Consider the following 22,203-nt stretch of genomic DNA (forward strand, 5'->3'; position numbering starts at 1 on the left):
AGGGCCGCATGCTTCTTCTGTGATCTCAAGCCCTGGGAACACAGACTGCAATAAACAGTGGAGGCAGGGCAGGCAGCCAGGAAGCCTGCCAGGAAGCCCTGTTGGAGGTGGGGGGAGGGTGGGCATGTTCCTCACTTCTGCTACCTGCTGACTGCCCACCTAGGGCCTTGCTGCAGCCCTCCCCCTGCGCACCCCGAACACGGCCCTGGACAGCTCCAGCAGTTCCCTGCCCTGGCCCACCTGGCCAGGATGCCTGGGTCCCCTATAGGAACACCTCTGCCTCAGTTTCCCTGAACAAGTGTCCTTTCTGGGCACCCTCTACCTGCCAAACACTGGGCCAGCCTGGGAGGGCGTGCTCTCACATGGTCTTTGTAGCACCCTGTGTGGTGGGCACACCTCACCTCGCGAGTGTGAAAAGGGCCCACCGTTATCCCACAGCCATCCCGGCCTCTGGCACCCCGGTCCTCTGCAGGAATCTGTAGGTTGCTTGCATGGCTACCACACCCCCACAGACTGTCCGGAACCTCCCCCACCCCCTTACCTGGCCTTGGGTCTGCAGCACCTCAAGGCCCTCGCTCCGGAGTTGCTCCAGCGCCATGGCCAGCTCCAGCCCCTCCACGTGCACCCAGGCCTGCTCCTCCTGTAGCTGCTGCAGCCACAGCTGCTCCTCCTGCCATAGCTGCTCCCTCCACAGCTGCTCCTCCTGCCACAGCTGCATGTGCAGCTGGACCTGCCGCCGCCAGTCCTCCAGCAGCCGCTGCTCCTGGGCCAGGCACAGCTGGACCTTGTGGAGCCTCAGCAGCTCGGGACCCAGGCCCGGTGTGAGGGCCCCTGCCCCACAGCCTTCCATGTCCGCAGGGGGGACTAACACCAGCTCGGACCCCAGAGCAGTGGCCTGCACTGGCCGCTCGGCTGCTTGTGGCCGCTCTGGGTTGGCCACCCTGGGGTGTCCCTGGGCAGCTGGCTTGTTGCTGGTCACGTGCTCCGCAGGGGCCACCCCCACCTTGTCCTGAGGGCCCCCTGCGGCGGGGGGCGGGGGCTTGGCCTCAGGGCCCTGCTGCCCAGAGGCCTGCTGTGCCTTGCCCGCCCTCCTGCCTCGGGGTTTTCGAGCCCGACTTCGTTTCCCCGACATGGCCCGGATCCGGCGCCTTTCACCAGGAGTCTGCTCCCTGGGGGCCCTGGCTCATCGCCGGCCAGCCGTGATCAGGCAGGCGCAGCGGGCATCCCCGGGAGGCCACAGTGGGCCCTCTGCTCCTGCCCTGGCCCTTGGCTGGTGCCTGTGGGCCTCACGGGCCCCACTCGTTGGGCTGGGCCACGCTGGGGAGTTTATAGGGACTCGGCGGTGTGGTGGCTCACCCAGGCTCGAGGGCTGACTAACGTGCTGACACAGGGCGCAGGACTTTACAGACCACAGGCCTCGTTGGCCAGACTGGGAGGGAGACTGAGAAACTGGAGGAGGTGGCTCTCGGCAACCAGATCCCGGCTGGGTGTAGCAACGAGTCTGGTCCTGCCCTGGGCGGGCCCCAGCACCGCCTTCCCCGCCCCTGGTCCAGGGCAACCCACCAGCCCACGGGCCCAGGAGCTGCATCCCAGTCACACTGACCATCCAGAGGAGACCCTCCCTGGCCACAGACAAGCCCAACCCAACTAGCCTGGGAGCCCCCAGGCCGGCAGGCTCAGAGGAGTCCCCCGGGGGCCCAAGCTTGCCTGGGGTGCTCTGTGGAGGTGACACACTATTCGCCCAGCCTGGTGGCCTCCTGCTGGGGGCTGGGGGAAGAGCCGGGGCCTAAGTCCCGATGGCATTTTGTGGACTGAGATGGGGCAGCAAGGCACAGTCCAGCCTGCCCTAGGGTGGGGCAGGGGCTCTTGATGCCTCCTGGTTGGGGGTCCAGCTGCCCTGCCCCAGAAACAAAGGCCTTTGTATCCCCCAGGGGGACCTTGGTGGGGGTGGGGGTGTACAGGGCCAGCCTGAGTGCTGGCGTCCCCTGGGCTTCCTGTTGGGAGGAGGCCCCAGACAGCCTCCTTCCCAGCGTTTCCCCAGCCTGGGGCCGCTGACTCACACCCACGCCCAGGGCCCCATCCCAGCCAGCTCTGCCACACTGGCTTGACTGGTTTGCCTAGCACAGCCCTGCTGGGAGCACCCTCCTCCTCCTCCCACTCAGCCCTTGTCCCTGAAGCTTCAGGGGGAGGTAGACAGCAGGCCACCACCTGGGGGGCACAGGAGGACACGCAGGACAAGGGCAGCAGGGATGCCGGGCTGCGTTAGGGCTGGGGCAGGGACTTCGCCCCACGTGGCTTCGTTAGAGCGAGGGCTTGAGGACCCGGGGCCAGGGGCGCCCCACCCCCCGCGGCACCCCAGGGGGCGCCGCCGTTCTGCTGGGGAGGACATGCCCGGGTGCGCGCTCCTCAACCGCCAAGCAGCGCCTGTCCACGCAGCGCATAAACGCCTCCGGAGGGTGATGGGAAGGGGTGGGCCCACGCCTCCACTGCACTGACCTCCCCCTCCCCCAGGGAAGCCGAGAGAGACCCGCCAGTCGCCGAGGAAGACCGGCCAGCCGGCCGAGCGCCCGCGGCCCCCGCAGGTGAGAGCCTGCGCGCCCCGCGTCCGCTCTGCTCTCGGGGCCGGAGGGGATGGGCAGGACTGCGGGCGGGCTGGCGGGAAGGGGCTGCCCCGGGCCGGGACACGCGTGGTGTGCGTGCGTGTGCGTGTGCGCGCGCGGGCGCGCGCGGAGCCGCGAGGCCCTCCCCGGGGCAGGTGGAGCTGAACCCCGGCCTTCTCTGCGACCGCAGCAGCTCCGTGCTTTCCCGGCGAGGGCTGGGCGGGGTTGGCCCGGTGCGCCTCCCAGGGGCGCGGCCTGTCCGGGAGTCCCTCTCCCTCACGCCTTTCACGCGCGGTGGTCGTCCGCTGGGGACTGGACAGGGGCCACCCCCTTCGTGTCCCACCGTGCTTCTCCTGCCCACTCTTGGGCGCCTGTGCCCGGGGCCTCTGTCGCGGGCGGCGGAAGTCCTCTTTTTTTTTTTAAGATTTATTTGTGGGGAGGAGGGGCAGAGGGGAGGGAGAGAGAGAGCGGGGAGCTCCAGCTGGGGCTGGATCTCACCACCCTGAGATCATGACCTGAGCCGAAATCAGGAGTCCACCGCTCAACCGACTGAGCCCCCCGAGGCACCCCAGGCACCCCCGGGCTGTCTTCTCAGGGCAGGCATCGTCCACTGTAGTCTCTTGACACCGACCTCCAGAGCTGAGTCTTTACCAAATCATCGTCCTGTACCCTGAATCCATATTCCACCGCAACCCCCCAGCCCTGTCCTGGGTGTCTTCAAACTCACCAGCACATTCAGATGCAAACCCCTCATCCCCTTCCTCTCCACTGTCCAGTCTCCTGAGACTGCACCCTGGTGACCCTGTGCCCAAGCCCTCGTGCCCAGATAGGTCTTTGTGGTCTCTGTTTCTCTCCTTCCCACCCTGGTCTTGGTCTCTCCGCCTCCTGACTCCCATTTTACCTCTGGCCTGTCCCGGACAGAGTGGCTGGTCTCAACCCTCACACAAGCCTGGTGTTGTGTGGGTGGTGCTGGCCTTGCCCCAGGATAAACTCCCAGCACGCCACCCACACACCGAGGGCCAGGACAAGGAGCCTGACCTTGTCCCGAGGACAGGGGTGGACCACTGAAGGTTTGTAAAGTTCTGCCTTATATATGCGCGATGTGTTTATTACTCGTGGTTCCAGATTATGCATAGTAGGACTGATTCTCTGCAATTTAAGCAGAGATGGAATGTGCTGGAAGGATACTCAGTAGCTGGAGATTTGGGCTGGGAAAGAGGCAGAAGTGAGAGGGAGTGGAGGACACAGGCCAGGCCCCAGAGGAGTCTGAGCAGGATGCCCCATCTGTCATTAGAAGCCCGCACTAGCTGTATCCTCGACTCTGCGGGTCCACCAAGAACCCGCTCTACCTCTGCCCCGTGGCCTGCTGTTACTCCTGGGGAGAGACCGCCCACACTTCCGCCACACTCTCATTGTCACGGGGAAGGAGGGCCCCTTTTTCGGTTTCTATGGTGGGCAGGGGGCTCCCACCAAATTCCTCAGAACAGCACCCGAGCTGACAGGGTGGGAGTCCTGAGTCTCCAGCAGGCCCGTCCCCTCTTCTCTAAGGCCAGCTGTTCTGGGCACGAGTGAGGCTAGACAGGCCCCACTGCCCTGCCTCTTTCTGCTGTGAGGTGGGGGCTCGGACTGGGCATTCAGGGGCCAGCAGGTCTGTGCCGATGGTGGTGTGAACAGCTGAGCCAGTAGGAGCCTCCCTGCGGGAACCCATGTCAGCCAAAATAAAGGGTGTCCCCTTCGCACGGAAGGTGTCCCGTAGGACTGCCGCACTCAGGCCTGGGCACCCAGAGGATGAGGACGTCCGTAGGCCCCACTCTGCTGCCGTGGCCACATGGCTTGTGAGCCGGGAACAAGTCTGTGTCCGTTTGCTAGCCCAGAGCCTCCTTTGCAGTGAGGACACCTGGTCAGCATCACACGGACAAACCGTTCTCAGAGCCTGGGTTTATTCTGAGAAGTCCGTTCAGAGGGCATCTCCCCCAGTCTCGTCGCCATCACCCACGTTTCTGATGACCTGCCCAAATCATCAGCCAGAGCATAGGAGTTGGCACCAAGAACGTGATTGGGCAGGACAGTGTCTGCTCGGCCTTGGTGTGGGGGGCTCGTGCTTAGGGCCCAAGTGTCCCCAGCATCCCTCCCCCCTCGGCCACTCCATGCACTGGCTTTCGCAGCCGCACCGGGTGGCCGAGGAGAGAGGCTGGCCGGCATCCCTAGGCCGTCCATCTCCTCTGCAGTGGACTCTCTCCGGGGCCGTCACAGTGAGAGGCAGAGCCAGCACGGGGGGCTGCTCCTGCTGCCTGCCCCCCACGTGCCTTTCCCAGCCCTGCTTGTCTCTGTCCATTTCCGGCTCCTGATGAACCAGCCAAGCCTTTCCCCGTTGTCCTGGGGGCAGTTTTCTGCGCCCCCCAGGCCACTCTTCCCATCCACGGGGAGTAGATGACCAGGGTCCCCCCGGAGACTGTCGGCCCCGCTGCCCCGCAGGGTCTCCTGACGGAGGAGGACGACGGCGGGCAGTCTGAGTTAGCGCCGCTGGGTGGACTCAGCTGTGTGTGTTCCGGCCGAAGCTTTCCTCCGCTGTGCTGTGGGCTGAGGAGAGGCATCGATACTACAGAAGGGAGGAGAGCGTGGCACGGCTGCCTGGCTCATGGAAGGGACTCAGGCCTTCCCGGCATTTCATTTCTACCATGCGATGGATTCCCGCTGTATCCGCCCGATGCCAGGAGTCCCTGGAGTGAGGACCGCAGGTTGTGATGGGTTCCTCGGGCGGCATGTTCCCTCCTGCCCTGGTTGGACGTCCAGCCTCCACCAGGGCCAGGAGGTCAGGAGCTCTTCCCCAAACCAAGAAGAGTGTTCTGCCGTGGAAGGCACAGCCTTACTCTAGAACCTTGGAACCCTGCCGCACCTTTCCTGTGGAGGCTCACCAGAGGTTCCACAGGGCACCCTTCTGCCCACAAATGCCTACAGCATGTCGGACCTGCTGATGAGGTGGCCCCAGCCTGGCAGTTCATGCCTCAGCCACAACCTCTGGGCCCTGCTGGGACCATTAGCCTTCTGGGCCTCCCAGCAAATGGGGTGTGCAGTATTCCCAGAGACATGATGCTGCTCAGATGTTCTAACAGGCTTGCCCACCACTGGGCTTCTTTCTTGAGGAAGGAGGTACAAGGCACAACCATTTTTTTTTTTTTTAAAGATTTTATTTCTTTATTTGAGAGAGAGAGAATGAGAGACAGAGAGCACGAGAGGGAAGAGGGCAGAGGGAGAAGCAGACCCCCTGCCAAGCAGGGAGCCCGATGCGGGACTCGATCCCGGGACTCCAGGATCATGACCTGAGCCGAAGGCAGTCGCTTAACCAACTGAGCCACCCAGGCGCCCAGAACCATTTTTTTTTTTACCTTACGATGTCCTAGCAAGCTCCAGATCCACGAACCCCGACAGCTTCCCCAGACTGGTGGTTTTGTCTCCCTACGTCTGGAAGTCTGAGGATCGGGGCGGCACCAGGACGATCTAGGTTCCTGTGTTCGCTTCCTATGGCTGCAACTAGCACACATGTATCAGTTTAAAACAGTGCAAACTTATTCTCTTGCTCTTCTGTAGGTTAGAAGTCTGACACGGGGCCTCAGTGGGTTACCATAAAGGCCTTGGGAACTGCAACCCTGCTTGGAGGCTCTAGAGGGAAATCTGGGTCCTTGTCCTCCACTTTCCGGAGGTGCCCATGTTCCTTGGCTCGTGGCCTCCCGCTGCCTTCCAGGTCAGCACTGTTGCATCTGTCTGACCTTCTCCGAGTCTCTTCTGCCTCTCTCTCCCCTTGTGATTACATTGGATCTACCCGCATAATGCAGCATGATCACCCTATTTTAAGGTCACCTGATTAGCAGCCTTAATTCCCTCCTGCATGTAACACAGCACATTTCCAGGCTCTAGGGAACAGGACATGGACATTTGGCGGGGGGCCCTTCTTCTGCCTCCTACACTCCCTGTAAGCTGTATTACCACAGGAAGCCAGAGCATGGCTTGGTCCTGAGAGAAGACAGTGATGGTGAATTGCTGTCTTGGCCAGATTGGGGCAGGGAGGTGCTCTGGATCCTCCCAGTGATGGATGTTGAGAGGAAAGCCTTTGCCAAATCAGTTGTGCACAGCCCATCTGACCGGTTCTGCCACCTGTTCAAGTTCATTGTCGTCCGTCCTCTTCCACCATTATTCATCTGTTTTCTGCAAAGGCCGGACAGGTGAATTCAATGGAGATATGATGGGGACCACTACTCCTGCTCTCCTCAAACCTGTCTGTCTTGGGTCTTTTCTTTTCTTTTCTTTTTTTAGTTAAGGCTTTATTTTTTTAGAGGAGTTTTAGGTTCCCTTCAATTGAGGGGAAGGTACAGAGATTTCCCATACACCCCCTACCCCTGCTCATGTACAGTCTCCCCAATTATCATCATCCCCACTAGTGGTGCATTTGTTACGGTCGATGAACCTACACGGGGACATGATCATGAAGCATCATCATCACCCAGCGTCTAGTTGACCTCAGGTCTCACTCCAGGTGCTGGACCTTCCGTGGGTTTGGACAAACGTGTCATGACATGCGTCCACCAGTAGGGTGTCATACAGAGTAGACTCCCTGCCCTAAATCCTCTGGGCTCTGACTGTCCCTCCCTCCCCCCAACCCCTGGCGACCACTCATCTGTCTCCATGGTTCTGCCTTTTCCAGAGTGTCAGAGACCTGGAATCACACAGTATGGAGCCTTTTCCAACTGGCTTCTCTCACTTAGCAATATGCATTTAAGGTCCCTCCGTGTCTTTCCATGGCTCGAGAGCTCATTTCTATGTAGCGCTGAATGACATCCCATCGTCCGGATGGACCGCGGGTCACGTATCTGTTCACCTACCGAAGGACGTCTCGGTTGCTTCCAGGTTTTGGTGACTCTGAATAAAGCTGTTACATACATCCATGCACAGGTCTTGATGTGGCTGTAAGTTTTCAACTCTTTGGGGTAAATACCAAGGGCCATGGTTGCTGGATCACATGGTAAGAGCATGTTTAATTTTGTAAGAAATCTCTAAACCGTCCTGCAAAGTGGCTGCACCGTTCTGCTCTCCCACCAGCCATGAGTGAGCGTTCCTGTTGCTCCGCGTCCTCACCAGCATCTGGTGTCATCGGTGCTCTGGATTTTGGCCATTCCAGCAGGTGTGTCGTGGGATCTCGTTGTTTTGTGTTTCCCTGATGACGTATGATGTGGAGCATCTTTTATATGCTTATTCGCCATCTGTGTATCTTCTTTGATGAGGTGTCTGTTAAGGTCTCTGGCCCATTCTTTAACTGTGTTGTTTCCTCACTGTCGAGTGTCAGGAGTTCTTGGAATATACTGGGTAACATGTCTTTACCAGACACGTCTTTTGCAAACATTTTCTCCCATCTGTGGCTTGTCTTCTTCTTTTTTTTTTTTAAAGATTTTATTTATTTATTTGACAGAGAGAGAGACAGCGAGAGAGGGAACACAAGCAGGGGGAGCGGGAGAGCAAGAAGCAGGCTTCCTGCCGAGCAGGGAGCCCGATGTGGGACTCGATCCCAGGACCCTGGGATCATGACCTGAGCTGAAGGCAGACGCTTAACAACTGAGCTACCCAGGTGCCCTGTGGCTTGTCTTCTCATTCTGACAGTTCTTTCACAGAGCAAAAGCCCAGCATATCGATTATTTCTTTCACGGATGGTGCCTTTGATGTATCTAACAGTCGTCACCATACCCAGGGTCATCTAGGTTTTCTCCTATGTCCTTTCTAGAGCTTTATAGTTTTGCATTTTACATTTAGGTCTGTGATCCATTTTTTATAAATATTTATTTATCTATTTATTTATTTGAGAGAGAGTGTGCGCACACAAGTGGGGAGAGGGACAGAAGAAGAGAAGCTTCAAGCAGACTCCCCGCTGAACACAGAGCCCAACACAGGGCTCAATCCCATGACCCTGACATGATGGCCTGAGCCGAAACCAAGAGTCAGACGCTTAACTGAGTGAGACACTCTGGCACCCCTGTGATCCATATTTTTAAAAAGATTTTGTTTTTTAAAGTAATAGCTACAGCCAACGTGGGGCTCAAACCTACAACCCAAGAATTGGACACTCCACTCTGAGCCCGCCAGGTGCCCCTGGTCTATGATCCATTTTGAGTTAATTTTTGTGAAGGGTGTATGGTGTGTGCCTAGATTTTTTTTATATGGATGACCAGTGTTCCACCACCATTTGTTGAAAGGACTGTCTTTGCTCCTTTGTAGAGATCAGTTGACTATATTTATATGGGTCCCTCAAGTCTTTGATGTTGCTGTTAATCTCTACAATTCCTCTAGGAAAGTACTATTTCTATCTTGTTCACTATCTTGGTGGGTATGGGTAAGTTCCATGGGCTCCCACTTGGCTCTTCCTGCTATAATGACCCCATTGGTCAAGGACCCAATGTGAGCATTCTGCCGGTGGCTAATTATATCTATCCCAGCTTACTGGACAGACCCACGGACCTGTGTCTAGTGGCAGTGGACTCAAGCCACGGCGCCATCTTTGATTCATCTCCATTCTATAGACAGAGGACCCGGATGCTACTGCAAATCTGCAGTCTCAGGATCAGTTTAGATATGTATCTAAGAGTCCTCAAAAAGTCTGTGTATTCCCCTTGCCCCCCATGTACAGTTAATCCTGGTAAAGGGCCACCAACTCCTCTGAGGAAGGACTGGGAGAATATTCAGTGTCAGGAGAGAACTTGTGACACTGCTGGATCCTCCTTCAAGGGCAACTGGCTTCACCTCCGGTCTGAGAGCTGTGAGTCTTTGACCTTGGTGCTTGTCTGGGAGCAGTGAGGGACTGTGGTGGCTGATGTCGGATTTCTGATTGGCAGAGCCTGGTGTTTTTCTGGTTTTACAAATTGAGCAGCACCCTACACACTGCCCATCCGCCCCATTCCAGGTCAGAACGTCGTGACCACCACTCGGGCTTGCTGCCCCTCACGACCATCGACACTGTCTTGCACCACTTAACCTCTTCTCTTCTAGAATCTGGCCATTCCTCCCCCACCCCCCAAGAATGAGCTCTGCATTCACTCACAAGTGTCTTTCTTCTTGTTCTAGTGAAGGGAGTCTTCTCTGAGCCTTTGCAAGGATCCTAGTCAGGTGAAGGGTTTACAGACTAACATTAACCATTTCCTGCAAAAAAAAAAAAAAAAGTTTTTTGGAAGCAGGCTACTTCTTCCTGGAGCCAACTTGCACTTCCCTGCTCAATCTGTTCTGACCCCTGACTGGTTACCAGCCTGGGTGCAGTGAGGGGTGATGGGGGCCTGTACTTGGGCTGAGGTCATGACATGGTTCAGAAAAACTACTCTCATCCTGGCACAGAGCCCGCTGCATGGTCCTTGCTGGGGTGGCGTGAGAACAAGCGGACAGGAAAGAGGAAATCCCTTCTAACCCCCCGCCCCGTACCCCCTGTTGGCAGAACACAACAGGAAGCTGGCTGGGGAGCAGCGTGGTGCAGCCCCAGCATTCCAGAGCAGAACAGAGGAGGACCTGCTCCAGCCCTTCGGCTGCGGCCTCCGCTCACGCCTTCACGCGCTCATGAACTTCCCCTTGCAATGCCTCTGCCCAATGAAATGCATCCTCTGTAGGGATGAAGATGTTCTCACTGTCCTTCCATCAGCACACCTCTGACTGATGTTCATTACACCCCAGATTCCTTCATGTTCCACCTGGAACCTGGATCTTCTGACACTTAAATACTAAATGGTATAAAGTTTCCCAGTATCAAGAGGTCTGACATAAAAAATGAGAGAATAAGGGGCGCCTGGGTGGCTCAGTCGTTAAGTGCCTTTGGCTCAGGTCATGATCCCGGGGTCTTGGGATCGAGCCCCACATCGGGCTCCCTGCTCAGCGGGAGGCCTGCTTCTCCCTCTCCCACTCGCCCTGCTTGTGTTCCCTCTCTCGCTGTGTCTCTCTCTGTCAAATAAATAAAATCTTTAAAAATAAAATAAAATAAAACAAAAAAATAAAAAAGTTAGAGAATAGAGTAGAAAAAGATATTAGTTAATATATACAAATATATGTAACAAATGAGGAGGAAGATATGCACCCTGTTCCTGAGGCCGATCGTGGCTCTTAGAACTTCTCCCACTGCCCCTTCCATGTGCCCTTTGCCCTCAGCTAGGGCGTCAGTGGGCCTGGGTTCTCTCCCTGAAGGGTGTGAATCCTCATGGGCTCTCGCCCCCCAGGGGACACCTGGGTTCCAGACATAGTCCTCCTGGTCCCCGTGAGGACCAGGGAGCTGACCCCTATTGGAAGTCAGGACATGTCGCCCCAGCTCATATGGAAATGCCCTTCTTTGAGTGTCAGGTTCGTGCGCGGGCAGAGGCCTCCCTCTGCGGTTCGAGCCATTCTTCCGTCGCCTGGTGGAAGCATTCGCTGGGAGCTGAGACCTCCCCCGGCAGACCTCAGAGCCCTGCAGACGAGAAGCACAACTACTGTGGGTAGATCACGGGGACGCTGGCGACAGAAGCCACTCCTGCTTCTGCCTCCTGGTTGCGGGACGGGTGGGTGCTCGCTGTGGCGGGAGCAGCCCCGTGTTAGTTATCAGTTGCTGCTTCACACCTCCCACATCTGGTGGCTCTGGTGTCATCTCTCAGTCCTGTGGGTCGGGCGTCCAGGCACAGCCCACGGGAGGCTCTCTCGGGCTGTGGTCTCATCCCAGGGCTTGACCGGGGAAGGGTTTGCTTCTCTGTGGGCCGTTGGGTGAGAACCTTGCTTCCTCCTGGCTGTCGGTCCTGCCACATGGGCTGCTCCAGAGGGCGTCTTACAGCATCTAAGGGACACGTCCAGGACCTGGGGGGAATAACCATATGGTGGGTCTGCGAGCTGGGGCCCAGATCCCACTGTCTCCTGCCCAGGGACGCCCCCATGCCCCCTGGGGGACCATCACGGTGTCTGAGGTCTGGCTATACTGTTGCTCCCCCAGGGACGGTCACCCACGTCAACGGACAAGGGTTGTTTGGGAGGCTGGGACAGGTCGCCGGGTTCCTCCCGAGGGGATCCACGTGCTGCTTTGGTTCATTGTGATACTGTTTCTTTTTTTTTTTTTTTTTAAAGATTTTATTTATTTATATGACAGAGAGACACAGCGAGAGAGGGAACACAAGCAGGGGGAGTGGGCGAGGGAGAAGCAGGCTTCCCGCAGAGCAGGGAGCCCGATGCGGGGCTCGATCCCAGGACCCTGGGATCACGACCTGAGCCGAAGGCAGACGCTTAATGACTGAGCCACCCAGGCGCCCCATTGTGATACTGTTTCTTGCCATGGATTACTGCAGCTCACTTCCTGTTGGCAAGGAGCTCAGCTATGGTATTTGTATTCCATTGGTAAAGTAAGTGTTTTATTTTAAAATTTCACCACTATACCAGAAATTGGATCCTTTGCAACTATTTAAACTTGTTAGGAAAAATTTTAAACATCAACTTTAAAATGGGCAGGGAGGTACATAGTTTTACATTCTTTTTTTAAAAAACGATTTTATTTATTTGAAAGAGAGTACGAGCAGGGGGAGAGGGAGAGGGAGAACCAGACTCCCTGCTGAGCAGGGAGCCCGATGCGGGGCTCGATCCCAGGACCCCGGGATCATGACCTGAGCCGAAGGCAGACGCTTAAGTGACTGAGCCACCTAGGCCCCCCCATAGTTTTGCATTCTTAAATGAGATATGCAAGTTTGATGACTGAGTTCTAGGCAGCTGGAATTTTTTTTTAAGGTTTATTTATTGAAGTAGAGGCACCTGGGTGGCTCAGTTGGTTGAGCATCCAACTCTTGATTTCAGCTCAGGTCCTAATCTCAGGGTCCTGGGATCGATTCACCACAAAACTGAAACCCAGGTCCGCACCCTAGGAAGCAGGTGGAGTGGCTATCCCTGTTCTCGGGGCTCACGTGGTGATTTCCTGAGAGGCACGATCACGCCTGGATTTTGTGTTCATGTGCCTCAGTCTCGCGTCTGTAACATCTAAGATTGTTTTCACAAGGTCACAAAAAGACCCCTCAGCCTTTGATCTGGGAATTTAGGGGTGTTTCACTTGCCGCTGTCTTCCGAGGACCCTGCGGTTCTTGAAATATGCACGTTCTTCTACTCTGACCCTCTCGCAGCACAGAGAGAGGAACACCTGCGGGGGTGGGGTTCCACCAGCCTGGGAAAGGTGCACCATACTAGATGGCACCCCCCAAAATCCATTTCCTCATAACAGTGTGAAGCCATGCCAGAAAGTCGCCCACCCTGTCACCCTTCGGAGCGGGGCAGTGCGGAGACGTGCTGGTCTCCTGCTTCTGCCGCCTGCTTCCTCCGGGTGGCCGCAGGTGGCTTCGCACGCCGGACCTGAGGCCCGCGTTGCTCCTGGCCTTGCCTCCCCTGGTTCTCTCTTCTCCCACAGGCACTGACTGTGGGCGCCGGGGCTTACGGAGCTTGATGGGAGAGTCCGCCCTGGCGTCTTCCCCCGGGGTCGGGGGGCTGACCACTCCTGCATTTCACGGGGGGACGTGGCACCAACCCGTTTACTTTGTCCTCCACACGAGGCTGAGCTTTCACTGCACGTGGACCTCAAAGATCTCGTCGACTGTATCCTTTACTCTTCGCGATTTGAAGGGGTCGCGGCTTCCACCCAGGTGGTCCTTGAATTTCCGGACTTGATTGCTTTTGCATTTTCCTGGCAAAACATACAGTTGTACTCTGAGCTCCTCTTTGTGAAGAACCTTGTTGGAAGCGGCCAGCACTGCCTGAACCTGCCGCACACGTGTTTTCTTGCCTCATCTCCTAGAGCTACAAGTTCACGAGGTACCTCGTCTGCCGTGCAGTCTGTCCCAGAGGCTGGCCTCCGACCGCTCAGCCTGCCTCCTGCTAGTGTGGGACGGGGCTGCCCTCCCCCGGCCTCCGCCTCAAGCCCAGGCCCCCTGTTTCCGCCCGGGGCTTGCGGTGGTGGCGCCCACCTTCTGCTACCAGTGTCCAAATCGGTCAGGACAGGACAGGTCTCCAGGAGCAAGTTTCTGGCTTTAAAATAACAACAGCTGGGGCGCCTGGGTGGCTCAGTTGGTTAAGCAACTGCCTTCGGCTCAGGTCATGATCCTGGAGTCCCTGGATCGAGTCCCGCATCGGGCTCCCTGCTCGGCAGGGAGTCTGCTTCTCCCTCTGATCCTCCCCCTCTCATGCTCTCTGTCTCCCATTCTCTCTCTCAGATAAATAAATGAAAAACCTTAAAAATAAATAAATAAATAAATAAATAAATAAATAAATAAATAAATAAATAAAATAACAACAGCTTAGGGTTGCCTGGGCGGTGCAGCCTGGGCGGTGCACGACTCAGGTCGTGATCTTGGGGTTGTGAGATCAAGCCCCGAGTTGGGCTCCGTGCTCAGTGCAGAGTCTGCTGGAGGTTCTCTCTCCCTCTCCCTCTGCCCCCTCCAAAATAAATAAATAAATCTTAAAAAAAAAAGAAAGAAAAGCTTATTTCCCACTCGGGCTCTGCTGCAGGGCCCGGATCCACAGACGAGCCGGCCCCTTCTCCAGGCCCCACACAGCTTTCCCACGGGGCGTGGCTGTGAATGTTCACTCCAACATGCTTCATCATTTTCTTTGTGTTTTCCCCGCTGACGCGTGGGTTATTATAAAATGTATTTCAGAATTTCTAAATGTATGGGTATCTCTAGTTACTTTATTTGATTTTAAGCTTAATTCAGCTATATTCAGAAAGTGTGTTTTTGTATGATTTGAACTCTGTGATGTCTGTTAAATGTGCTTTATGGCTCAGGTTACAGTCAGTTTTGGTAAGTCTTCCGTGTGCGCGTGGGGAGAACGAGCGTCACGGTGACCGGGTTCGGCGCTCTCAACCCGTCAGCTGGGCGGGTCTGCCAGCACGTCGTGGACGTCTGCTGTGTCCATGCTGTCTCGGTGGATGGCTCCCTTTATTCTCGGCTTATGGGGCTGTTTGTCCGGACCAGTACTGAGAGACATGTGCTACCTCTCCTACTATGGGTTTAGAGTCGTCAGTTTCTCTTCATAGTGCTGATGTGTTTTGGAGTCTGGTTACTGGATGCCGACGGCCTTGCAAGAGCCATGCTGTCTCGGCGGATGGCTCCCTTTATTCTGGGGCCTTTTCCCTTAGCCCCAGCGATGCTTACGGCTTCAGAGTTCACTTGCCACTAGCAGTCGGGCATAACTTTGCATTTCCTGCTGCTGCCTAACAAGTGGGTCTGCACGTAGCAACCAAAGACAGCATGCTCCCCATCTCGGGGTCCTGCAGCGGCCATCTGGACGCTGGCCGGGCCGCAGTCTCATCTGGAGGCTCGTGTGGGACGCATGCACTGCAGGTTCTCTCGGGTTGTTGGCGGGTTCGTCTCCCATGGTCGTGGGCCTGGGTCCCGGCTCCTCGTTGGCCGCCGGCCGTAGGTGCTCTTCGGCCTCACGGATGGCCTGCGGTTCCCCAGCATGGCCCCCGGCTGCTGTAAGGCCAGTCTGCCGGAGGGAATCCTATAGGGTATAACAAACGTCAGCACGGGAAGCGCCATCGCCTTTGCCGTGCTGTATCGGCCAGAAGCAAGTCACAGGTGTTGCCCGTGCTCAGGGAGAGGGCTCGCGCAGGGCCTGCTCCGCTGGGCTCCGCCTCATGCTGTGTTTGCCACGATGTTTCTAGACTAATCTTTTCGTGGCCACCTGCCCTGGAGTTTTCAAGCCTAGTGTGACTGCCTGCTGTCCTGACATCGCACGAGCCTCTGCACCCTTAACCACCCCTACGATCCTCATATGCTCTTATTTTGTGGGTGTGTGAACGCTCAGGTATTTGTGATGTTCTCTCTGTTGAACCGCATCCCTGCCCGCACCTGCACACCGGGCCTGGCTGCTCTCTCCCACCAGCAGCACACCCTGTGTCCGTCTGCCCAGCGAGACCAGCTGCCCAGGCCCCTCCAAGTTCTGTTTGTCCAAAGGTGTGTTTATTTCACCTTAATTTTTTTAAAGATTTTGTTTATTTATTTGAGAGAGAGAGCGAGAGCATGAGAGCACGCACAAGCCGGGGAAGAGGCAGAGGGAGGAGGAGAGGGAGGAGCAGACTCCCCGCTGAGCAGGGACCCTTGACACAGGGCAACGCGGTGCTTAATCCCAGGACCCCGGGATCATGACCTGAGCCGAAGGCAGATGCTTCACCAACTGAGCCACCCAGGCGCCCCTTGATTTTATTTTTTTATCCCTTTGAAGGTGATATATCTTTTTTCCTTTAATTAATTAATTAATTAATTTTATTTTTTTCCCCCTAAGATCCATGCTTTATAAACACATTATTCTCACATGTCTGTGTGACAGGTTTGATACACAAGATTCTTGGTTCATTTTACAGATTCTGAAACCAATTAGCTCAAAAGGTGAATTCTGAAACCATGGTTGGTGTAGCAAATGAATATATCAAAACAAACTTTAAAAACTTCATCCAAATATTTACATTTAAAAAATAGGCTACTTATTAAGCGTGCTTGAACAAACCATGTGTGGAATTGAATTCCATTCATTACGGAGTTAGTTTTCTGCTAAACACATACTAGTAGTATAGAAGACCCTGGCAGTTGAGGATTTAAGTTTTCAACTGTTCCCAATCGATGCTAAAAAAGAAAACGTGACAAGTGATTTCCGAGGCACAAATTTGAACCTCAGCACTGGAAAGGCTAGCGTGTAAGGCAAAGTCCTTAGGAGTCAGAAGGGCTGGCACCTGTAACTCAGTGTGGCTTTGCCAGTAAGTTATTTTTTTAAAGATTTATTTATTCACTTTAGAGAGAGAGAGAGAGCACACAAGCCGGGGAGGGGCAGAAGGAGAGAGAACCGCCAGCAGACTCCCCGCTCAGCGTGGGGCCCAACACGGGGCTCCATCTCGCGACCCTGAGATCATGACCTGAGCAGAAACCAAGACTCGGACGCTCAACTGACTGAGCCACCCAGGCACCCATTCCTTTCTCTCATTTAAAGACTTTTCCTGCTGTGTTTAGTTTTTAGCAATTTTACCGTGGTGTGCTTTGGTGTGTGTGTGAGTTTCCCCGCTTGTTTTCATACTTATCCCGCTTGGAATTTATAACACATGTCAACACTGTGACTTGATGTCTGTTAGTTTTGAAAATTTTTCTTTAAATGTTGCCACCTCCTCCCCGTCCTTTCCGTTTGCAACTCGAGTTACCTGGGTATTAGACCTCTCCTCTCGTCTCTGCGCCTCGACGCCGACCGCGTCCCTTCGCATCGCGCCCCAGCTTAGTGGTTCTGTGGGAGCCGTGTCCGTAATGCCGTTAGGTCTACCCACCGGACTCTTAATTTCAGGTTTTGTATTTTTACATTCTTGAACTTCCATTTGGTTCTTTATTATTGCTTCCAGTTCTCTGCCCAGACTTTTTAGTCTGTCTTTTAACTCCCTGAACATGTCACTTGAAGTCTGCGTCTAAGAGCTGCTCATCAGCTCTGTCTGGGTTTACTTCTGCTGTTTACCATTTTCTTCATCTTTCCCGCATACTGTGTTTCTTCATCTGCCTGATTATCTTCTGGTGCCATACGTTGCATATTAAACATTTTGGAGGGGGTCACACAGCTGTGTGTTAAGCGTCCGACTCTTGATTTCGGCTCAGCTTGTGATATCAGGTCCTGAGATCCAGCCCTGCCCTGGGCTCTGCACTGAGTGTGGAGTCTGCTTGGGATTCTCTCTCTTCGTCCCCCTCTGCCCACCCCCCGACGCATGGACACACACTCTCTCTCAAAAAAAATTTTTTTTTTGGAGATATGCCAAAGTTCTGGACGACGTTCTTCTGCAGCGAAGACTTAGTCTCTGGCCAGCACCAGGGCGAGGGGCAACTCCAGAGCGCCTTGATCCCATCAAGCATTGAGTGACTTGCTGCTGGGCCTTCCATTCCCATGAGGGTTTTCATTTCCCAAAGAATGGAGTTCCTCAGGATTTCTACCCAATAGGGCTGCCAGATAAGATACAGGGCACTCATTTAAATTTGAATTTCAGATAAACGACGAATCCTTTTCTTGTGTGTACATCTCCAAAATAGCATTTTGTATTTTTATTAGCTCAATCTGGCAAGCCCAAACCCAAAGCCTTACTGAGGGCTCTGGGTTGCACACAGAGTTTTGTCCCCTTGGCCCTGTGGTCTGCCCAAGCCTTGCCTCAGCTGTTGGCCTCCCTCCCGTGGGTGTTGCCAAGTGAAGCCCCCTTCCGGGGCTGGGGCCACCCTCCTGCACTCCCCTACGGCTTTTCCACCCAGACGTTATGATAGAGTCATTCTGTCCATCTTTCTGTCGCAGTCGGTGGGAAGGCTGGGAGAAGTGCGTCCCGAATCTTCCTGAGCTAACGCTAACCCTTCAGAATTCCGTGGACACTGATCACCGACTTGTAACATGCACTGTGGCTGTGAAATGTGAAGCTAGCTGGCTGCTTGAGGAGCTTTTGTTTTTTTAAGGTTCAACAACCTGGTTAGGATGTGCCCAGTGCCAGTAGTTTTGATTACCGGTATATTTTTTGTCACTCTTAAGATTTACTTCAGGAAATTTTTCTGTGTTTTATCTCTAAATATTGTCCGCATTGCTGGTCCCTGCTTCCCAGAGTTTCCGCTCGCTTCGTCCACGATCGCCATCCCCACTCCCCGCGATCGCGCGCCCTCCCTGGGTCTCCCCGTCTGCACCCACTCTCCATCCTGACTCTTCCCGTGTCTCTGACCCTGTCTCCCTGAACCCCTCCGAGGCTCCTCCGTGACTCACGGAGCTGTCGGGGGGTGGGCTTCATGGCCTGTTTCCGTGGGGCCACCACGCCGTCGCCGTGCTGCCGCTAGTCTGTCCCGCCTGTCCCTTCCAGCGTGGTCAGCGCTGGGAGGCCTGGAGAACTCCAGAAGCACGCGAAGCTGCGAAGCCTGCGAAGTTGGCGAGCCTGCGAGCGCTCGAGCATCAGGCTGCTGAAAAGCCCTGTGGGGAGTGACGCGGAGGCCCGAGAGGCAACCGACCGAGCTCAGGCGGGCACAGAGCCCACGGGGTGGGGTGCAGGCGGCGTCCGGAGCTCGGCCTCCGCTCAGACGTCCCGCCGTGGCTGGTGTGCGGGGCCGTAACAGCCTGAGGCTCCCTCTTCTGAGTCCCAGTGGGCTGGTGGGTGGAGACCCCCGCTTCGGCCCGGCCCGCCCAGCCTCCACACGTGGCTGCCTGAATGCTAGGGGGGCCTCCGGGAGGGGTCCTGGGGGGTGCATGGGACTTCTGTGCTGGAGGCCGTCTTCCTCACCACCCCTCAGGTTCCCTACTAGCTCCTCCAGCTGGTCCTCCGCAGCGGGGGGGGGGGGGCCCCAGCTATGTCCCGGCTGGGGAAGGAGGGTCAGGAGGCCCCCGGCCCGCCGTCTGCTCTCAGCTCAGTTCTCATACCTCCTCCTCTGCTCTCTGCTGGTGGATTAATCCAGTGTGGCCCCGTTTGCAGATTTTAAAGATTTTATTTTTAAGCGATCTTTGCACCCAACGTGGAGCTCAAACTTACAACCCTGAGATTTTTGTTGTTGTTGTTGTTTTTTAAGATTTTATTTATTTGAGAGAGAGAGAGAGCATGGGGTGGGGGGAGGAGGCGGGGAGGAGAAGAGGGAGAAGCAGGCGTCCCACCGAGCAGGGAGCCCGATGCGGGCCTCGATCCCAGGACCCTGGGATCACGACCTGAGCCGAAGGCAGCCGCTTAACCCACTGCGCCACCCAGGCGCCCCTGCCTTTGTGGATTCTAGAACATTTCTGGCCCTTGGTTGGGTGGGAAGGCATGTGGACCTGGAGATCCGGCGCACCGGGTGTGGGAGGCCCCAGCGGCTCTGGACGGCAGCTTGGAGGGACCCCTGAGCCCCTCGGCCCCCCAGGACCGGCTGCGGAGGACCGAGCCGCCACCGTCCTCCAGCGCGCCCTCCGGCAGCTCCTGGCCAGAAAGGAGCTGGCCCGCCGCCAGCGGGCGCACCAGGCCCACCAGCGGCAGAGGGCGGTGAGGCCGGCCTGCGCGGCCGGAACTGGGGCGGGGGCTCCCTCGGTCCGGGCCGGCCCGCAGGCCTTCGTGGCCCTGGGGCGGAGGGAGCGGGAGGCGGCCTTCGACCGCGACGTGGGCGAGATCCAGGCGGTCCTGCGGCAGGTGGGCGCCGGCGGCGGGCGGGGGCGGTGGGCGGGGCGGCCCGGGGGGGGGCGGTGTCCCGCGCGTGGTCACGTGGTCGCCGCGGGCCTGCGCGCCGGCGGCCGAGCGGCTGACCCGCGAGGGCGTGGGCCACGACGAGGCGGGGGCTGCGCGGCGCCGGCGGCAGCGCGTGGCCCCGGGGGGGAGCGAGGGCTGCAGCGGGAACACGCCGCCGTCGGAGGCGGCGGCCGGCGGGCAGCCCCTGGCCATCCAGCCGCTGGCCGAGCAGGGCGCCAGCCCCAGCAGCAAGGTGGGCGCGGGGCCGGGGCTGGGGGCCTCGGCCGCCCCGCGGAGCCCGGCTCAGGAGCCCCTCGCGCAGGGCGCCTTCGCCGGGCGCCGCAGTACCGAGCAGCTTTCGGGGGGCACCTGGAAGCCGTGGAGGTGCGGCTGAAGCTCGGAGCCGGCCCCCGGGTGTACGCGGATGACGGTAGCACGCCGGAGCCGGTGTGTGTGGGAGCGTGGCCAGGAGCACCCCCTCCCCTGCAGCGGCCGCCCCTTACCGCTCCTGGAGGGGGGTCGTGCGGGCCCCGACGGCTAGGGAAGGGAACTGCAGGGTGGGCGCCGGCTGAGCCAAAGGCAGTGGAACGCCCGCAGGGGGCCTGGGGGACTGGCCAGCGGGGGTGTGGAGCGGGGAGGGGATCCGGCAAAGGGATGGAGAGGCCAGAGGACCTTTGGGTGTCTCATTCTGGGGGCAGCTGCACCATGATAAGGCTTTGGGGCCATGTTTCTGCCAGTTGGCGCCCTTTTGCCGTAAAATGCGAGAGCGAGGCAGAGCGTGGCACACACGCTGAGCTCCCGGCCAGTGTCGTCTGTGCCTCGGTGGCCTCCCTGGACACCGTGGCTGGTGTGCTGAGGTCGTGGGACCTGAGCCTCACGGAGGCCATGCTCCAGATCATGGAGGCCGAGCGGTGCGGCGGGGGGCTGGGGAGGCAGGGAGAGCCTCTGATGACCGGGCCCCCCCCCCCCCCCCCCCCGCCGCGGCGGAGGCCCCCCGGCCCCCCCCCCCCCCCCCCCCCCCCCCCGGCATGAACCTCAACGTCCCGCAGTTGGCAAGGGCACAGCAGCAGCGCACACGCGGGTGCGCGGCCCCCTGGCGCAGGGACGGGGGTGGGGACGGCAGGCTGGCCCTGGCCTCAGAGGGATGGAGCGGGTCTGGAGGGCAGCGGGCCAGGCCGGCCCGTCCCCGCGCCCAGCTGCAGCGGGCCTACTGTGAGCTCGCCGGAGGATCGCCGAGCGCGGAGTGTGAGCCGACCTGCCCAGGCCGGGCTGAGCTCGCCCTGCAGGTGGGCTTTCTCCTCTCGGGCCTGGGCTTCTGGGGGCCGGCGTCCCCTCCCCCCAAGCGTGGGCACCACCTTCCAGCAGCAGCCCCCCCGGGCTGGAATGGGGGCCGCTCTCCCCTCCTCAGGTGTCTGGGCCGCCCCACGTGGGGGGCGTAAAGCCTGGCTCTGAGTGGAGCCTGGGGCCCCTCGTCTCCCGCAGGCCATCGGGGACGCAGAGACCCAAGTGGACCGGCTTTGGCTGGAGGCCCGGAAGGCCGAGGAGACGCTGGCCATGGCCAGGCTAGAGCTGCGGAAGCAGACCCAGGAGGGTGGGCGGCGCTGGGGGGCCGGGCCCAGGGAGGGGGATCAGGGATCGGGTCCTCCCGTTGGAGCCCCGGCCCACTTACGACTCCACGGGGGAGGAGGTGGTGCCCGGGCTGAAATGCCGGGTCACCGAGCTGCACGACGTCCTAATGAAGGATGTGGGCGACCGCATCTGCGCCGATGGCCGGTCAGTGGTCGGGCTTGAGTGGGACAGCGGGCGGAGGGTTTGGGTGGGCAGCGGTGACCTGGTGGCCGCTCCCAGGTGGCCTCTTGTCATCGACCCTTCGGGCCAGGCAGCCACCTTCCTGCGCTACCAGGACACCAACTACGTGGACGCAGTGAACCCTGCGCACCTGCGGCCGGACAGGATCTGGCTGGCGCTGCTGGGGGCGCTCAGGTGAGCCGGCGGAAGGCGGGGCCCCTCGACCGGGCGCCTCACCCACCGCCTGCCCGCAGGTACGGGAAGCCGCTGGTGTTCTACTTGCGCGAGGCGGACCTGCTCCCCGTGGTGCGGAGGCAGCTGGAGGCCGTGCGGCCAGGGCTGGCGCGGGAGCTGCTGAGCCGGGGGCTCCTGGAGCGGGAGGGCTACCTGTCGCTGCTGCGGCCTGCCCACGAGCCTGAGTACAGCCCCTCGCGCTTCCAGGCGGCGCGCCTGGGGCACTTCCGCGTCATCTTCGTCACCGAGGCCCAGTGGCCACCGGCCGAGCAGCTGCAGCTCCCTGTGTGGGCGCTGCGCCCCCCGGGGGCCCCTAGGGCCGAGCCCCAATAAAGCTTGGGCCGCCGGCCTCGGGGCCTGGGACTGCCTGCGTCCTGTGTGCACACACCAAGTGGG

At 58.2% G+C, this 22,203-nt stretch overlaps 1 protein-coding gene across 1 annotated transcript; it reads left to right on the top strand.

The window, feature by feature from the left end:
• The first annotated feature begins 1,130 nt into the window (after positions 1–1,130).
• Positions 1,131–22,140, top strand: IQANK1 (IQ motif and ankyrin repeat containing 1). Its single transcript, XM_035012283.1, is given in 12 exon segments — positions 1,131–1,273; positions 2,512–2,582; positions 19,487–19,749; positions 19,856–20,052; positions 20,121–20,234; positions 20,592–20,697; positions 20,700–20,717; positions 20,835–21,071; positions 21,268–21,374; positions 21,463–21,558; positions 21,634–21,768; positions 21,828–22,140. Coding segments are annotated over 12 exon segments (1,800 nt in total).
• Positions 22,141–22,203: the final 63 nt, after the last annotated feature.

The sequence above is a fragment of the Mirounga leonina genome, unplaced genomic scaffold (genome assembly GCF_011800145.1).
Source record: "Mirounga leonina isolate KUSES-001 unplaced genomic scaffold, KU_Mleo_1.0 Mir_165, whole genome shotgun sequence".
Lineage (NCBI taxonomy): Eukaryota > Metazoa > Chordata > Mammalia > Carnivora > Phocidae > Mirounga > Mirounga leonina.